Source organism: Zingiber officinale, chromosome 2A (assembly GCF_018446385.1).
Source record: "Zingiber officinale cultivar Zhangliang chromosome 2A, Zo_v1.1, whole genome shotgun sequence".
Classification (NCBI taxonomy): Eukaryota; Viridiplantae; Streptophyta; class Magnoliopsida; order Zingiberales; family Zingiberaceae; genus Zingiber; species Zingiber officinale.
Window position 1 is genome coordinate 900,276 of NC_055988.1, and position 17,456 is coordinate 917,731.

Genomic DNA, 17,456 nt, shown 5'->3' on the forward strand with positions numbered 1-17,456 from the left:
TAGTTTTAACACGTAATTTATGGCTGGCTTCTTGCAGTGACTTAAATCTTTTTTTTTTAACAAATAATTAAGTGATTTCTTGGCATGTTAAGTGGGTTTGACTCGAACAGATTTATATTGAGTTTTAAAAGAAAAAATCAACTCGATTCGAACCCGACCTACCCGAATTAACAGCCTGAATCCAAGATTTAACAAGTGCAGACGTTTAGATTCATGCAAAATGAAAACACAAGAAACATACATATCCATAGATAAGGGTTTATTTTTTCTTTCTGTTTCAATTACTAATATGAATCAGGCAACGATGCCGAAAAGTATTGTCTTCGACAAACACACTAAAATGAAAAGTTTGCACTAGTATATAATTAATCAAGTTCATAAATTTATCATCCAGTGTTTTGCATTCCTGCAGCAATACCCTTCATGGTCAAAATGAGAGTATCCTCCAGTCCAGGGGCGTACTCGCTGCTGGGGTTGAGCCTCACCAACTCGGCAGCAGGTTTGTTAGACTCCGTGATCTCCTTCGAGAGATGAGGCCCGACATGGACATTGTAGGAGGGGTCTCTGATTCTCTTCAAGGTGTACGCTTGGCAAGCATTCAGCGTTTTTATATACGCATGACGCAGACGTAGCCGTTGCTTCAAGTATGGGTCGCCTTCCAATAGATCTTTGTGACCAGCGACCTACGAAAAGAGAACCAAGGTGATGGGAGTATTGTAAGTCTTTAAAAGTATTGAAGGAGGGAAACTAGCTGGGTTTCTTTTGGGGTGTCATTAAACCCCAAAGTAATCTAACGGCTAATGCTGGGAAAAAGTAATAAAATTTTTCAGAGTATAAAACTTGTAACTAATGGAATCAATATATTGTTTTTGTTGTATCTCAATAATCAGTTTGGAGTTCTTAATAAAAAGTTGATGAAAAACAATATCGATCTCACCTGAAGAAGAAGACATTTTGTTTCTTCATAGTTGGCTCTGAGTTGCTCACCAAATTTCCACAGATCCTCAGAGACCAACAACTTATCATATAAAGCAGCTATTCCAGGGTCTCCCTTGGCGAAAACCATCTCGACCAAATCAATGGTGACCCTGAAAAATGGCCATTCATTGTACATTTGTCGGAGAGTTTGAAAATTATTGATATCCTTTTGCAAGACATGCTTGAATGCAGCACCAAAACCAAGCCACACTGGTAGATGGAACTGTGTTTGTGTCCATGCAAATATCCAAGGAATTGCACGAAGTGATTCGATGCCCCCGCTGGGTTTTCGTTTCGATGGCCGGCTTCCGATGTTCATCCTCCCATACTCCAGTTCAGGTGTAGCCTGTCAATGTAACCACAATTGCATTAAGGAGAGGTGAAAAGAGAAGAGAGCATTATCCACAAGCTTGACTGGTTGACGGCACATTCCATTTAGGTGACGATGGTAGAAGTTGATAGGACAAATGGCTGATTTCTCTGATAAGGTGTTATAAAATTTACTGTTTACCATTCTCGACACAACACCACCCTGATAAAGATATGATGTGCCAAACAACTAGATCCATCAAACACATCCCACTTCTAGAAATTAATGTGTCAGATACCTACATCGACACCACATTACATACTCGTCGAGAAGACTGGACAATGAAGTTAACATGTATGAGCGACTTATGTTGCAACTAACCTACATTATTCCTAAACTAGAATAAATACTCAAATAAGAGAGTTAGGAAACTCACTAGCCGGAAATACTCAACAAAACGCGGTTCCCCAAAGACAATAGATCGATATGCCTGTGTAGCAACAACAGTCATTTCATCCATCAATGCGCGCCATTCTGGCTTTGGTGGAATAGGGGGATGCATTCCATGTTCAAGTGTAGCAGATGTGAAACGTTGGAGTGTTCTGAAGCACAAATGTTCCTCCCCAAAGGACTGCTCAATTACTTCACCTTGAACAGTTACTCGAAGAGATCCGTGAATTGTATCTGGTGGCTGAGATAGGATAGCCAGATGAGCAGGACCACCACCTCTTCCAACAGTTCCACCTCGACCATGAAACATGGTCAGTTTTACTCCATACTTGTTGGCAACTTTTATAAGCTCCTCTTGGGCTTTATATAACTGCCAAGCTGCAGAAAATCGCCCGGCATCCTTCCCTGAATCTGAATATCCAATCATGACTTCTTGCTTCCCGTTAATCCTGTTTCTGTACCAATCTATAGAGAAAAGTCTGGCCAAAGCTGCGGGGGCAGCCTCAAGATCTGCAAGTTTTTCAAACAATGGAACTACTCTCAATGGATTTTTCACATGGCACTCACGCTGCAACAGCTCAACAGCCAAGACATCAGATGGAGCAGTTGCCATTGATATGATATAAGCCCCGAAGTTGTCAGAAGGAAGTTCTGCTATGACATGGAATGTGTCTAGAACATCAGCAACTTCATCTGTCTTTGGTAGGTCAGGACCAAACAAAGGGCGTTTCCCATTAAGTTCAGATAAAAGCCATTCTTGACGTTGCTCCTCAGACCAGTCACGGTAGGATCCAATTCCCAAGTGTTTGGTAATAGAATCAACAACATCACTGTGCCTGTCAGATTCTTGCCTAATATCAAGTCTAACAAGAGACAGACCAAAGGTTGATACTTGGCGTAAAAAGTCAAGAAGGCTCCCATCTGCAATAGGTCTATCACCACAGTCACAGAGGGATCGATAGCAGAGTTCAAGAGGCTCCAGAAACTACAACAAAGGCAGCACAAATAGTTATAACCTCTATGGAATCCATCAGATGTGGAATAACATAAAAGAGAAATATTAAAACAACCCTTTGTAACATGGATAGAGATGCATACCTGTTCAACATTTGTGAAAGTCACTTCCTCGGGAATATCAGAATATCCATTTGAAAGTAAATGACGAGAGCGTTCGCGTGTGTTGTATAGCTTATCTCTCACGTCACTAAGTATAACACGGTAAGGCTCACTCGGAGGAACTTGCTTCCAGAATTCTGTTAAATAATAAATATGAAGCAAACAATGAATACATAAAGCTTTCATGAACATAAATTTGAAAATATCACACTACAAATAGTACAACTTGCTAACTTACAATTTCAAAACATAATGTAGGATTTTTGTCAGATTTTCCTATAACAGAAGCAGACTAGTAAAATACCAAGAAAGATAAGCTTAGAAGATGGTGACAGATGATATAAAATTCATTTGCATAATATTAACAAAAAAAAAACATTTACATAATTGTAATTAAATTGACAAAAATATTAATGAAAAAATAGTACCTATGTAGTGCTTTGCATCTTTTCTTGAAGATTGGTGTTGAATGTCAGCTCGTACTCGAAGTTCAGTATTGCAGCGCCACATAGACAACTACAAGAAAATATGCCATTTCTTCATACAAGAACATTGCAAAAGAAAGAACGACAAACTACAATAAGAAGACCATGTAATACCTCGAACATCAGATCTTCAATTTGTGAGTAGTACAAGTTTGCAGCCATCATTCTGGCCAGCAAGCACACGTCTCTTGTTACTTCTGGAGTAACTCTCGGGTTTCCTAATGTATAAGTTTGTAAGAACAATGAACAATCTACTGTATTCCATTTCCCGTTTCAGGAAATGTGCAAATCAACTACATTTACATCAAAATAATAGCAAAATCAACATGGGCCTATTTGGAATCATATATACCATCACGATCACCACCCATCCAAGAGGAAAATTGAATAAGTGGTGCATTATAGGGCACACGCTCGTCTATTCCAATGTTTTTCAGTGCTGTGTCAACACGTCGCAAAAATTTAGGAACACCTTTCCATATGGTTTCATGGAAATAGCTCATTCCAGCACGCATTTCATCTTGAGGGGTCGGTGGAGTTCTTCGGATTTCATCTGTTCTAAAGGCAGCTTGAATCTACAAGTCAACAAATCAAAGGTACAATGATGATATTAAAAAATATTATAGGAATGTTGTAATAAATACTAGAGAATTTTAGAGAAGATATGAAACCTTAGGCAAGGCATTTCGCTAATCGGACTACATTGTAGGATTGTTGAGCTAGTTTAAACATTTTTGTTAGCATGATTTAGATATTTTGTAAATTTAATATAGACTGATTGACTATACTATTAGTCTTTAAGCACAAATTGGTTCTTGATCGTATCCTGTTCTTAAGCTATTAGTCTTTAACTTTATTCCATTCAAGTAGCATGTTTCAATAGGAAAAACTAATGAGTACTTTTTCATATTTACTAGTGAAGTATTTTACTGATGGTTTTTTTTTTTACCCTTGTTCCTCCATGAGATTTCCTAAGTAAATTTGGTGTGTTTGCATTTTATTTTTATGCTACAATATTGTGCAACTAACTGCTAGGACATCGTCGTATCCATTAGACATGCTTAAATTAAATCTGTAGCATCCCAACAAGCGATTTCAGAGCAAGATAAAGCAGGATCACAGATGATGATCAGGATACAGGGGCAAATATGATGAAGTTGGATTCTACCAACTATGACATGAAGAAATTACTCACGATGGATATGTTGTATTTGAAAGGCTAGGCAGAACCTATAGATCTAAAAGGTACGAAGCCAGATGACAAAGAGTGATGCAAATTGATAGCGGGCTAATAGGCTAGCTTGTGTTTCAATACCAATTAGCTAGTGCTCAGATTGGAAGATCAGATTTCTATGTAATGTCTAATCATTTTATGCTGTAAGACAAACTAGTTGCTTCGAGAATGAAAGCCATAATTTTTAGCTGATAAAATTAAACAAATAAAAAGCAATAGGATGTGCAAAAGATCAATTGCAATTTGCAATAAACAATAAAAACACAACTATGAAAAAGCAAGATTAGAAGACTGAGGATATTTCCATTCCAAGCTGATTTAGCAATATGTTTGTTTCCAACAATGTAAGAAAAAAATGGAGAATGTAATAGTATGTCAGGGTCTTCAATGCATATGCAACATAAAATGAATTACAAAAGTTGTGAGCCAAGCATTGACCACAGAGAGGATGAACCTCCAGAGGGTCAATTATTGGCTATTGCATATATTACAAATGTTCATTGGTCAATATCTTCTGATGGTGAGATCTTCATTTACCACATTATCAGGGATGGGAACGATGAAGAGATGCAGAGGCAAGAAAGTTCCCAACCTCAGTCTAAAGGAAAATTGAATAATGGAAGTAATTTCGATGAAACAATGCATGTAGATTAAAAGAACTTATGCTCATAAGGAAATAATATTTCACGCTAAAATATAGTGTAAATTGTAGGTGCATCTCCTGTTGTCCAAGGGAATGCATCAAGGGTAAATTGCATGTACACATTTAGTTTATTGCTATTACATGTTTGAAGGTTGAGCTTCATTCGCAGAACCTTCTCGCATGTCGATTAGCAAAAAAAACAAAATATTACACCCGTGTCAATAGGCATAGAACAAAATTTAAAACCATGGTTTGATGGAATATCACTAAATGTTTCATTTTTTTAATAAGAAACGCCCTTGTTAAAAAGATGATATAGTTGATTTTTAAAGAGGAAACTCATTCTTACATAATTATCAACTTGATTCCATGCAAAAAAAAAGATCTTTTTTCCTATTTTCTGTATACTTGAAATATCAATGGTAACAAAACATTAAACAAGCTGGTGACTTGGGTTGTTAAATTAAAAATTCTCTATACACAGGTTTACGTTATTCTCTATTCTCTACTTCAATATTGAAAAGATCATAAAATCAACCATGAAGCTTCCAGCTCTATGAAAAACTTCAAGGATCTAAAAAAGATGCTCGTTCATAGTAAAGTGAAGTATGTGGGAGAATTACCTCTCTCTGAAGAGCCTCATCAAGCTCCTGCTTATCATCAGGAGTGATGTCTTTCGCATTCAACTGAGTTAAACAATTCCTTATCCTGAAGAAAACATTGATCATATGTAAGAAAAGTGTTGCTTTCGTCCTTTACTCTAGCAGGTGCCAACTTCATTACATTTACAGCTACTTGCCGTTATTAAACAAGAATAACACACCAGGAATGGTAAAGACAAGAAATTTCTAAGATTTAAAGATACAACTATCCATTCATTTGGATGTTAGATAGTGCAAGAATCGAATAATATTATGACGTATGTTCTGAAAGATTTACAATGTTAGTATGATCTCATCGTGAACTTTAGGATATTTTTGTAGGAAAGAAGAGGAAAGGTACAACGATATTTAGCCCCCCCCCCCAAAAAAAAAAAAAAAAAGAAAAGAAGAAATTGTTACAAAATCCTTTCCCATATTTATATAATTAAATCCACAAATTGACAACACTAACTAATGCATCTAAACTAGACAATCTAAGAAGAAAAATGACATAGTTGCTTGGAATTCTGGCAAGTAGATTATAGTTGGCAGTTATTGACAAACCTTCCATGCTTTTGAAGCAAAGATCTTCTGATTGACTGTGTTGGATGTGCAGTTAAGACCAGATCAACTGTCTGATTTTTCAAAGCATCAAATACCTCTTCTTTCGACTTATTCAACTGCACTACAAGACGCTTTAGTGTTTCCTCTATGTCTGATTCAGTTATTGCAGAATTTTCATCAACAAAATCTCCCTTTTTGAGCTTTATCCTTCTATGATGGGCAATCTGGACCTCCTCAGCCAGATTTGCCAAGTTAAGCATGTGGGAGAATGATTTTGTAACCACGATGGTATCACCCGCATCCAAACTAGTCAGCGCCTTTCCCAGTTCCTCTAGCTTCTGAGGTTCATGTTTTTCTTCATATTCAGCAGAAAGTTCATATAAATCTTGAACCTGAAAAGGAAAAGGCAATAACATGTTAAAGCTAGGATTTGAATGTTCTAGCTCACATAGATGGAGAAGCAAAGCTTTCTTTTACTATTAGTGAAACATCAACTTGCTTTGCCAGATTTGAAACAAAAAAAAAGATCAAATAACCAAACCAAACAGCAAATTTGATAGAATATGATCGGTTAGATAACAATATGAATCTTTGTAAAAAACATTGCATCACTAACCCCGCTTAGGATTCTCAGTAAATCCTTCACCATTCACCTCGGAACTTATTCAGTGGTTCCCTAGCTAGGGAAGCTAAACAAACATCTAAACTGACTACAACCAGAGCAAGAAACGAACAACACCATTCGGTTCCTCTTTAAAAAAAACCCTGAATGTATCAACATAAGAATCACCGAACACGATGTAAAATTCAAATTATTTACCACCCACTTCGACCGACCAATAAGTCCTTCAAAAGGAAAACAAAAGATAGTAGATTTTCCTCCTATTTTGTACATTTAGATCCAAACAAACCGCACACATCGAAACAAACAAGTAGAGCGAGCATACCGTCTCTCTGATTCCCTCGCCGTGGAGATCTTGAAGGACGTCGAGGAAGCGATCCAAGAGAAGTGCATCGTACTCGACCAGCTTATCATCCTCGGAGACTTTCGCCGGAGCCAGAAGCCTCATGTGGGCATCGATGGATGCCATCTTCTCCAGCTTCGTCATCGCTACCAGCCGATCGATTCACACCTCCCTCTCGATCTCCACGAAGCTAGCAAACAACGAGGCGAATAGGAATACCTGCTTCGGGAAAAGACGGCGAAGAGGAACAAGGGAAGCGGCGATCCGCTGCCAGTCGCAGTGAAGGAGGGTTTTAATTTATAGAGAAGAAAGAAGATCACTGATAGAGGAATCTCCGGGAATAAACCTTTTCTTCACCTTCTTACTTAAATAGTGCATAAATTATTTAATTATTAAAAAAAATAATAATTATAAAATGCAATAATGAAAATTATAAAATGTCACTTTCTCATTAGGATGCCCAACAAACCGAACTATCCAAATAAACAATATTTATCACGTTACCGATTTAATTTTGAATACTAAATAAAAAAAATATTGGTTTTAAATTAATTTTAAGCTTATGAAAAATAAATGGAATCCCAACAAATTTATCATCTGTTCTAGAAGCATCGTTGGTTGTCAATTTCAGATTTTCAAAGATATTTATTTTTTAATAATAAATTTAGAAGACAAAATTTAATTTTCTTCTTTTTGCCAACGTTCAACTAACTTACTGAATTGAATAGGTTTCTTTATTGTTTAAATCTTAAATAGCGTGCAATCTCAAATGTGCATTTTGTCACCCCGATGGCGCATTTTCAAACATTTGAATAAATAATCAATAATGAAAAAGAAATAATTAAGAGCAAAATTAATTAACAATTAGCAGCAGTTAGTAGGTAGAAATCTTAGCAGACAATCTAGAAAACTTCTTGTTTTTTTTTATTATGGCTATGTTATTTTCATACATGTTGATATAGTGATAAGGGTGGACCCAAAAGGTAGATCAAGGTCGGGGACATCATATGATGAGACGGTCAAAATTAAAAAACGGTCAACCTCTAGAGTCACCAATCGGAGCAAGGACATATGGATGATCGGCTTTTGAGCGGTTGATTGGACCTTGGAAGGTCAATCGGGCCTTAGGGTGCAATCTCAAATGTGCAATTCGTCACTTCGATGGTGCATTTTCAAACATTTGTATAAATAATTAAGTGAAAAAAATAATTAAGAGTAAAATTAATTAACAATAATTAAGAAACAATTAGCAGCAATTATTGAGGTAGAAATCTTACCCGACACAAGTAAGCCATCTAGAAAACTATTTGTTTTTTTTATTATCACTCTGTTACTTTCATAAATGTTGACTCTGTTATTTTCATAAATGTTGATATAGTGATAAGGGTGGACCTCAAAAGGTAGGTTAAGATCGAGGACATCAGCTGATGAGACGGTCAAAATTAAAAGACGGCCAACCTCTAGAGTCACCAATCGAAATAGGGACACATGGACGATCGACCCTTGAGCTATCGATTGGACCTTGGATGACAGATCAGGCCTTAGGGTGTAATAAGTAGTGGTAACCCGACCAATTGAACCTTCCAATCGCCAATCGGATCTACAGACCGATTGGACATATCATGCCTTTGATGCAAACGAAAAGGCCGAGTGAAGACCGAGTCACTCATCACATTCTGCAAGGTCGATCGAGCAGTCCTAGAATGCATGCATAAATGATCGAAAAGGTCGATCATTTTAGGAAATGTGTCAAAGTTATTTTATGATATGTTCTTTCTTATGAGTGCCTTAGAATGCATGCATAAATACAATAATGACACTATAAAAAGGAATCATCATCTACAAATGGAAGTATGTGATGCTACATGTTACTACATGCACATTGCTACCGTCTTTCCATCATTTTCTTCTCGTAACTCAATCACTGACTTAAGCGTCGGAGAGTTAACGTCGAAAATCCCTTCTCTGGCTGACAGTAACGCTCTCTGGATTATACAAGATAACACGGAGTCTTCTTTTGATCAACAACAAAGTCACATTCTCAACTAATCATCTTTACAACTTTTGAACAGGATCACGTATAATACATGAACATGTTTTTTTTACTAGTTAACTAAGCATTTGGTGTCCATGACTTTCGATTGTAATTAAAAGGTTAAAGGCAATACTCAATCGGGAGCTTATTGTAAATCACTTCCCTTCAGTTTTTATTGAAGAAATTGATTTTTTTTTCTTATGAGAAAAATAAAAGAAATAAGTAGACTGTAAATTATTGGTTCTTAAATTCTGTTGTCAAATTGAGCAACAACGTCCCATCAAAGTCAACCAGAATCATTAATTATCAACGGTGATCAGTCACCTGTTTTGTCTTGCCGATAACCGTCAAAGCAATGTCAGAAGTCAACACCAAGAATAATTCTCACTTCACTTTGACGCCGAGATCCACGTGATGGGTTAGAAATTCTAATATTTTTGTGAAAAATAAATAAATGATGTAATCAGATTTAATCTAAATTTAAAAAAGGGAGAATACACTCTCCCATCATAACTTAAATTTATAGGTAGTGCCCGTATTCTAAAAATTTTATTTCCACTCCTTAACCTATAAAAATTAATTTACTTAATTATATTTTATATTATTTAGATATAAAAAGTAAAAACATATATAATTCTTTATATTAAATTATAATCTAATATATTTTTTATCAAATTTTTTTTCATCTCAATTAAATAAAAAATATATTAGATTTTTTTTAAATAATACTTAATTAATAAAAAATATACTAGATTTTTTTAAAATAATACTAAATATATATATGAAGGAGTTGAAGCAAATGAAATTTTGTATGTCTGAATTAGAAATAGACTCTATACAAAGTTAAAGTTATGATTAAAAATTTTTTTTCATCTCACAAAAGTTTTTTTTTTTGCTGAAGTTAAATCGAAAAGCGCTCCTAATAAATGGTCTAAAAATTTAGTATTATATGATTACGCGTCCCATGTGAGAACTTAACATCCCTCTATTGATACCAAAAGGTAGAATTCGTCTTCCCAACGATCTCACATGATCAACTCCATGATCATATATGAGAAAATAAATTGAAAAATTATAATTGGTTAGTCTGGATAGGGGTGAGCAGTCAATCCGTTAAATCGACCAACCCGCTTATACCGACCCGAATCAAACCGAAAAAAAATGATCCGCCGGATATAAGGCCGGATGTAGGGTCCTAATATTTCATTATCTGATCTAGTAGGGCCGGATAGTCTTTTATCCCAATAACCAAACCAACCCGATCCGATCACCCCTACTTGTAGCAACTAATGTTGATAAGCTGTTACACGTTGTAGCAACTACTGCCGATAAGCTGCTACACGTTGTAATAGTTATTTCCAATTAGCTGCTATAACGTGTAATGAGTAATATCTATTATCATTTTAAATTTTTTTATTTTTTTTTGTTATATTTATATTTATATTTTATATTTCATTGGATATAGGGTCGGATATCCAAATAACTAACAACCCGTTGGATATCTGAAACATAAGAACCGCCGGATATAGGGCCGAATGTAGGTCCCGATTTTACATTATCTGATCTAGTAGGGCCGGATAATTTTTTACCCCAATAATCAAACCAACCCGATCCATGATCACCCCTAAGTCTGGAGAACTTAACATCTCTCTTGCAACCGGCTCGCAAAGAGACCCATCACCAACCTCGATAAATCGCCCCCAACAAATAATAATTATAATTAATTAATTAATCACACCTGATCCAACGATTAATATTCTTCGTGAAAGCATAACCTTGCTTAAATTATCACCTTTTATGGAAAATCTGCCCCTCTTTTATACCTCGGGAAGGCTTCCCATATGCCATATCATTGGTACCCATGTGGATGGTAAGAAAGGAGTAAGTATATTGGGTCATTAACTCGGCATTGTTCTCTCTGCCACTGCCACTTTATTTGGTAAAGTCCCACGGAGGGAGGGACACTCGTAGCTCTCTTCGCTTCATGCATCTCTTCGCTTCCGTCGCAGACAATTCTTCGTTTTCTTTTCGTTCTTCCTCTTTCTCGATTCTCGAACGATTCCGTTCTCACTTTCCGCCTCGCAAGTTGAGATTTTTAATCCGCGATCCTTTTGATTCCCGCAAAGGTTTGTTTATCCTCTTCTTTTTGGGGAGATGATTTGATGTTCGTGGGATTGGAATCTCGGGTGGCGATGGACGCGCGGAGATGTTGAAGAATTCGATGGAGGACAAGCAGATCGACCTCGAAGCGCCGCTGCTCTCGGTGCGGAGATTCTCGGCGGGGCCTGCGGCTTCTCCGACGGAGGAGGGCGAGCGGCGTCCTCCGCCGCCGAGGAGGGCGTCTCTGCCGTTCTATAAGTCGGATTTGAAGTCGGGCCCGGTGCGCGTCCCCGGCGTCGTTCCCTTCGTATGGGAGCAGACGCCGGGGTTGCCCAAGACCGCGGCGGGATCCGATGCGATTGGCGATGGGAAGATGATGAAGGCCCCCAAGCCTCCGCCTGGAAGGATCATCCACAACGGAAAGTGCGGAAACTCGTCGCGGGGTGATGTGGCTCTGGTTTTGAAGGTCGGCAGTAGTGTACGAACTCGTAAAGCTGTGACCTTCGCGCCCGATGCTGGAACTGCCAAATCCTACGAGTCTCTTGAGGTTGTTCCTAAGATCGTTGCGGAAGAGAAGGTAGAGAGGACCGAGAAAGAAGAGAAAGCAGAAACGGCGAATAGGATTGAGATGCCAAGGAAGGCAGAGATTACGAAGAAGGTGGAGAATGAAGAGAAGATTGAGAAAACTGATCAGAAGGTAGAGAAGAAGCTGGAAAAGCTGCCCGTCTCAGTCGCGGAGACTCGTAATGAAGACGACGACGACGAAGACGACGCCTTCTCCGATGCGCTTGATACACTATCGCGATCGGAGTCATTCTTCATGAATTGCAGTGTAAGTGGCATCAGCGGAAGCACAAATGCGGCCAAGCTCTCGGACAGCTTCCCGAAGGATCCTGAAGCCAGGGATTTCATGATAGAGAGGTTTTTGCCCGCTGCACAGGCAATGGCTACCGACTCTCCACACTATACCTTAAAGAAAGCAGCTGTACCTCCACGAGAGGCTACGAAACTTCTTGAGAGGGCCGCAGTTACTGATCCTGCAAGGAAGCCAGCTCCTATTCCCCTCCAGAAAAGTTATACTTACCTTGAACAGTATGCTAAGGAATTGGAGGAAGAGGATAGCTACGATGAAGATGATGAAGATAACTATGATGATGCTGGCCATTTTCCATCTAAAGGTTGCGGATTGCTTCCTAAATTCTGTCTTCTAAATCCAATCCCAGGGGTGAAAGTTCGAGGAGGACGCTTGTCTCTGCCAAGGGGAAAAACTGCAAGTCCTCAGAACAAGAATGCATATCCATTATCTCTTGCTCGCGTTGAAGAGGTAAAGTATCAGCAATATTATCTGTTCTTGGTTGTTTTTTTCCCCTTTGGCCTGTTATTGAATTGCCTTTTCTTGAAATTTCTTGTTTAGCTCTCATGGGAAGCTGTTTATAGAAAAAAATTAGGTCAGGAATATTCCCCCCTGACCGAAGCGATAAGTAAATCGAGGAGTGAATCTGATTCCCTTACAGCTGATTGTTCATCTGCATTTGCTAATTCAGCCACTGGAGGTACAACCCCTGATAAAAATGATGGACATCCATTAGGTGTTCATGAAAGGCAGGATTCTGTTGGAATTCTAAGCAGAGAAAGCAATTGTAGCAAGATTGACAGTTTTGAGGCCGGCGAGCAAAGCATCGACAGCTGCAGGAAAATAAATCATAGCAGCGGAATGGGCTCCGAATCCATGAGCCCTTCGCTGGACAAAACTCTTCGTGTAGATCCAGAGCATAGGCCAGGATCTTCAGAGTCAAAGGCTAGTTCCTTCAATACTGTCAATGATACTAGAAGTATGATTAGTTCTTGTGAGATTAGTATAGATAGTTGGAGTAGAGAAAGTATATTTGCTGGAGCTAATGAAAAAAAAGTATTGCAACCAGAAGTCTCTAAAGTTTCTGAGCCCATTTCACCCTTCTCTTCAGAAAAATTGAACAATGGGAATATGAATGTTGACAGTAACAAAAATTGTGGAAATGATAGTGAGCCACTGCATTTGAAGAGCAACACTAATCCTTTGTTGTCACTTCTGCCTCCACCATTGCCAAAATCACCATCAGAGTCTTGGCTTTCTCGGACTTTGCCTTCTGTCTCTTCAAAAAATTCCTCTCCACAGTCGTTATTAGGCATCCGACTTCAGAATAGGAGACAAGCTGTGGAAAAATCCTCTAATGACATGGAACAAGAAATAAAAACGAAGCCTTCAAAGCCGCAACGTCGTCAGATTCAATTTGCTGAGGTATCCCTTCTTAAAATCAAAAAATAGGTATGATGAATTATGGATTTCGTATTAATCCATCTAAACTTCGTATCCTTTTAGGTGCTGGCAAAACCTGAATCACAAATATCAGAAATTTGATGTGTAAACTTTCTTTTCTTCTGCCATCGCACTATATCTTGCGACTACAGAGGATAGAGAAGGCAATACAATGTAAGTGTGTGTGTTTTTCAATTATATAACTTATATAACTTGGATGCTACTTTCCTATCATTCAGGGTACTCAACTACTGTATTTATAGGTGCTTTGGCCTCATGGTGATTCTGCTGGCAATCTCAAATCATTTTCCTCATTAGTTTCTATATTATGTTGTATGTAACTTGAGTTATCACTTGATGAAAATATTTGATTCTTGTAAATTATAAATTGTTCGACAGGATGACTAGACACATTGTCTCAACCACATGTCAATCAAATAAATTTGCAGTAATCTGCATGCTGTATTAGTTCATTTGTGATTCCGATTCCCAACAAGTGTATACATTCAACTCAAAAATGTAATATGATACTTTGCCATTAGTTCTTTATGCATCTATAAATTATTTCATTGATCTATGCATTAATATCTATAAGTAATTGGTGAGTGCAAAATCGATTTAGCTAGCTAGTAGTACAGTTTGTCACTTGTTTAGCTGGTCTTTCTTGCTAATCATAATTCATGAACAATTCTAGGTGTCATAATCTCACATAATCCACATAACTGGGTATTTTTATCTCAATAACAGGATGCTGCATTATGTAGGCGTTTTATATTGGTACCCTTGATCCAAGTAGATACAAAGAATTTGATGACAGTTGGAGTAAATTGGTAAACTGGACAGCCTAACATGTAATAGCCTGTGCACTTCTCCTTCTCTGTCTGAAGCATAAAGCTGAACCCAAGAATTTGTTGTTCTCTTCTTGGTGTTTCCTAAATGGAGTCAGTTTGCATTCTTTTCTGTGACATGCATGCTCTCTAGGGGTCTGAATACTAGTCACCTGATTCACAGATATATGCATTCAAAATAGAACAATTTTTTTCCTAGTTGATAACCAAATCAAGATTGAGGTTTTACCTTGTGCAGCTACTTTCTGATGGGAGTAATCTGGTTTTATACTGGATTGATTTTATAGGAGTTTCATCATGGAAATAACTAAACAAAAGATGCATTTGGATCTGTTTAAGTTTATGTGATCTTAACCCTCTGTTAAACTCATTCCCTCCAACAATATGTTCTATGGGTTGATTCTTTCCTCTTCTAGTTTAACAATAATCTCAAGTTCTTCAACCTTTACAACCCAACAAGATTTATATCTCTAGATTAATCCAACTTGCTTTGTGTATGTTGTCTAAATATTCATTTTGGTTCCACATCCCACTCTGCTAAAGCTTGTAATAATTGAGGTTACTTAGTGTATTAGGATTTAGCGGCCACATGTTGGTTAGCAATATAATTAGACCAATTGGTTGGATTCAAAGTTGTCTTCAGAGTTTGGTACAAGTCCAATCACAATTGTAATTCGGAATTAAAATACTCTATACCCATATTTGCTGGTCAAATGAAGCCATTTCATTGTTGAGGTGTTTGGTAACTAATGCCTAACCTTGTTTAGTGACGAATCTTAGACATGCACCTTAGTTTTCTTCAAATAATTTTTTTAAATGCAGCTTTTTTCTCACTGATATAGTGCCATGAACAAGTAATCATCAGTAGGGGTGTAATCGAGTCGAACCGAATTTTTGAATGTTTGAATTTAACTCATTTATAATCGAACCGAACTCGAGGTTTATTTAATGAATATATTCATGACTCATGAACTTATTTAAACTTTTATTAAGTCTAAACGAGCTTAATAAATATAAATTATAAATTTAAATATTTATTAAAAATTAAATTATATATTTAAAAAAAATTATAATATTCTCATTATATAGTATCTTCAATTATATGTATTGCAATAATAGTGATACTTAAATTCTTCTCATGACTATCAAAATTTAGCTCCTCATATACATTGTCTTTATAACTATCTTGTCGTTGTTTGGTGAGTGCTTCTACATTGTCTCATGACTATCAAACCTTTCTAAGAAATGAATTGATTTTGTCATAGTATCCCCTTATACTTATTGACACTTTCTCGCATTTCATCTCCATTGATATCATGTTCTTCCTTTGAATCTTCATTGATATCATATTTACTTTCTGTTTTCTTCCTTCCATCATCCAACTCTGAGGATGCAGACTTTTGTTTCAAACCGTGTGAGAGTTACTGAACATGCGTCAATGCACGCGTGAAAATGGCACAATGATGAAGGTAGATCAGAATTCATAACTATTGTCTATTTGCTCTTTCACGTTTTTTTTTATTTTCCTAATGACCAATCAATTTTTTTATTTGCGCTTCCGGGTACTTTTACTATGCTAAAGGTAGATCAATTCTTGAACATAAGTTCTAAAAGATCATATAAGCCCCGTTGGTTGGCGCAGTCTGTAGTTATATGAGTATTTATTATAATAAATCTTGAGGTTAATTTTCAATATATGCAAGTTATTTCGTTGGATCATCTTTCATATAAAGGGTCGTTGCACTAGGATAAAATACTCTCATAATATACCTATTTATATCTTGTCATGAGATCAACGATGATGCTAGACCACTTTAGATGAGTTGATATCATATTTTATTTTAATAAAAACTCATATATTTTTAATTAATATTTTCTAATATATATAGCTCATAGGGTATTTATCATCAAAATAGTTAATAGAAATTAAAGATAATTATGCGTATGCAACTCTCAGAGTTGTGAATTCATTTATTTATTCAAAATTAATATTGAAAAAATATTTTAGATAAATAAAATATTTTTTAAAGAAAGGAAGAATAAAAAGTAGGAGTTTGTTCTAGGAGTTCCTGAAATATTTTAATGAAAGTAAAAAATGTCTTTGAGAACATTTTAAAGCTAAGATAAGATTTGCACTCTTATCTTAGCTAAGATAAGAGTACAAATCAAGAAATCTATGAATTTTTAAAGTGATTAACAGATTTATTTACATATGCAAAATTGCATAGGCCGCAAGAAGTGATCTAACATTGCATTCCTCTCTGGGTGTACCACAATTTGAATTCAAAAACTCAGGAATACATTTCCAAATTTTGCAACATATTTCTTTAAAATAAAAGGCAAACATCAATTCAACATAAGTTTAAAGGGGTGCAAAAGCATGATTTTAAAAAAGAAGAATTACATGTTAAAAATGTGCCACTTAGCTTTTTTTATATGATAAGTTTCACTATTTATCTCTGAAATAAGAAGAATTACATTTCATTCTTTGAAAACAGAATACTCTATAGAGATCGCATATATAAAAAAAATACTGGAGAAAGTTATTTTTTTCAAGTAATGATAAAAATCATGAAAAGTGACATAGATTTAATAGATTATACTTATAAGTTTTACTTCCGTATAACTTGCCTATACAAGCGTGAATCTACTAGTAAAGGAAATTTGAATATTTCTAATGATTCTCTGAGCCTTCATAGGTGAGGATAAGGTAAACTGATTCTCTTCTTGAAATATAATTTGATTAGCAATATACGTAGATGGATTGAGCTAGGTTGTAGATTACATTAGG

The 17,456-nt window shown here is 36.4% G+C and overlaps 2 protein-coding genes across 2 annotated transcripts; one reads left to right on the forward strand and one right to left on the reverse strand.

The window, feature by feature from the left end:
• Nucleotides 1–223: 223 nt before the first annotated feature.
• Nucleotides 224–7,722, reverse strand: LOC122040435 (phosphoenolpyruvate carboxylase, housekeeping isozyme-like). Its single transcript, XM_042599748.1, has 10 exons — nucleotides 7,369–7,722; nucleotides 6,422–6,813; nucleotides 5,840–5,924; nucleotides 3,692–3,914; nucleotides 3,454–3,557; nucleotides 3,283–3,370; nucleotides 2,837–2,991; nucleotides 1,725–2,723; nucleotides 938–1,324; nucleotides 224–683 (listed from the first exon to the last, which is right to left on the reverse strand). Exons 1-10 carry the CDS (start codon nucleotides 7,528–7,530, stop codon nucleotides 387–389), a joined length of 2,892 nt encoding a protein of 963 aa, XP_042455682.1. The 5' UTR covers nucleotides 7,531–7,722; the 3' UTR covers nucleotides 224–386.
• A 3,649-nt stretch (nucleotides 7,723–11,371) lies between these two features.
• LOC122040437 lies at nucleotides 11,372–14,386 on the forward strand. The gene is made up of 4 exons (XM_042599749.1): nucleotides 11,372–12,845; nucleotides 12,936–13,799; nucleotides 13,881–13,991; nucleotides 14,081–14,386. Exons 1-3 carry the CDS (start codon nucleotides 11,628–11,630, stop codon nucleotides 13,917–13,919), a joined length of 2,121 nt encoding a protein of 706 aa, XP_042455683.1. The 5' UTR covers nucleotides 11,372–11,627; the 3' UTR covers nucleotides 13,920–13,991; nucleotides 14,081–14,386.
• Nucleotides 14,387–17,456: the final 3,070 nt, after the last annotated feature.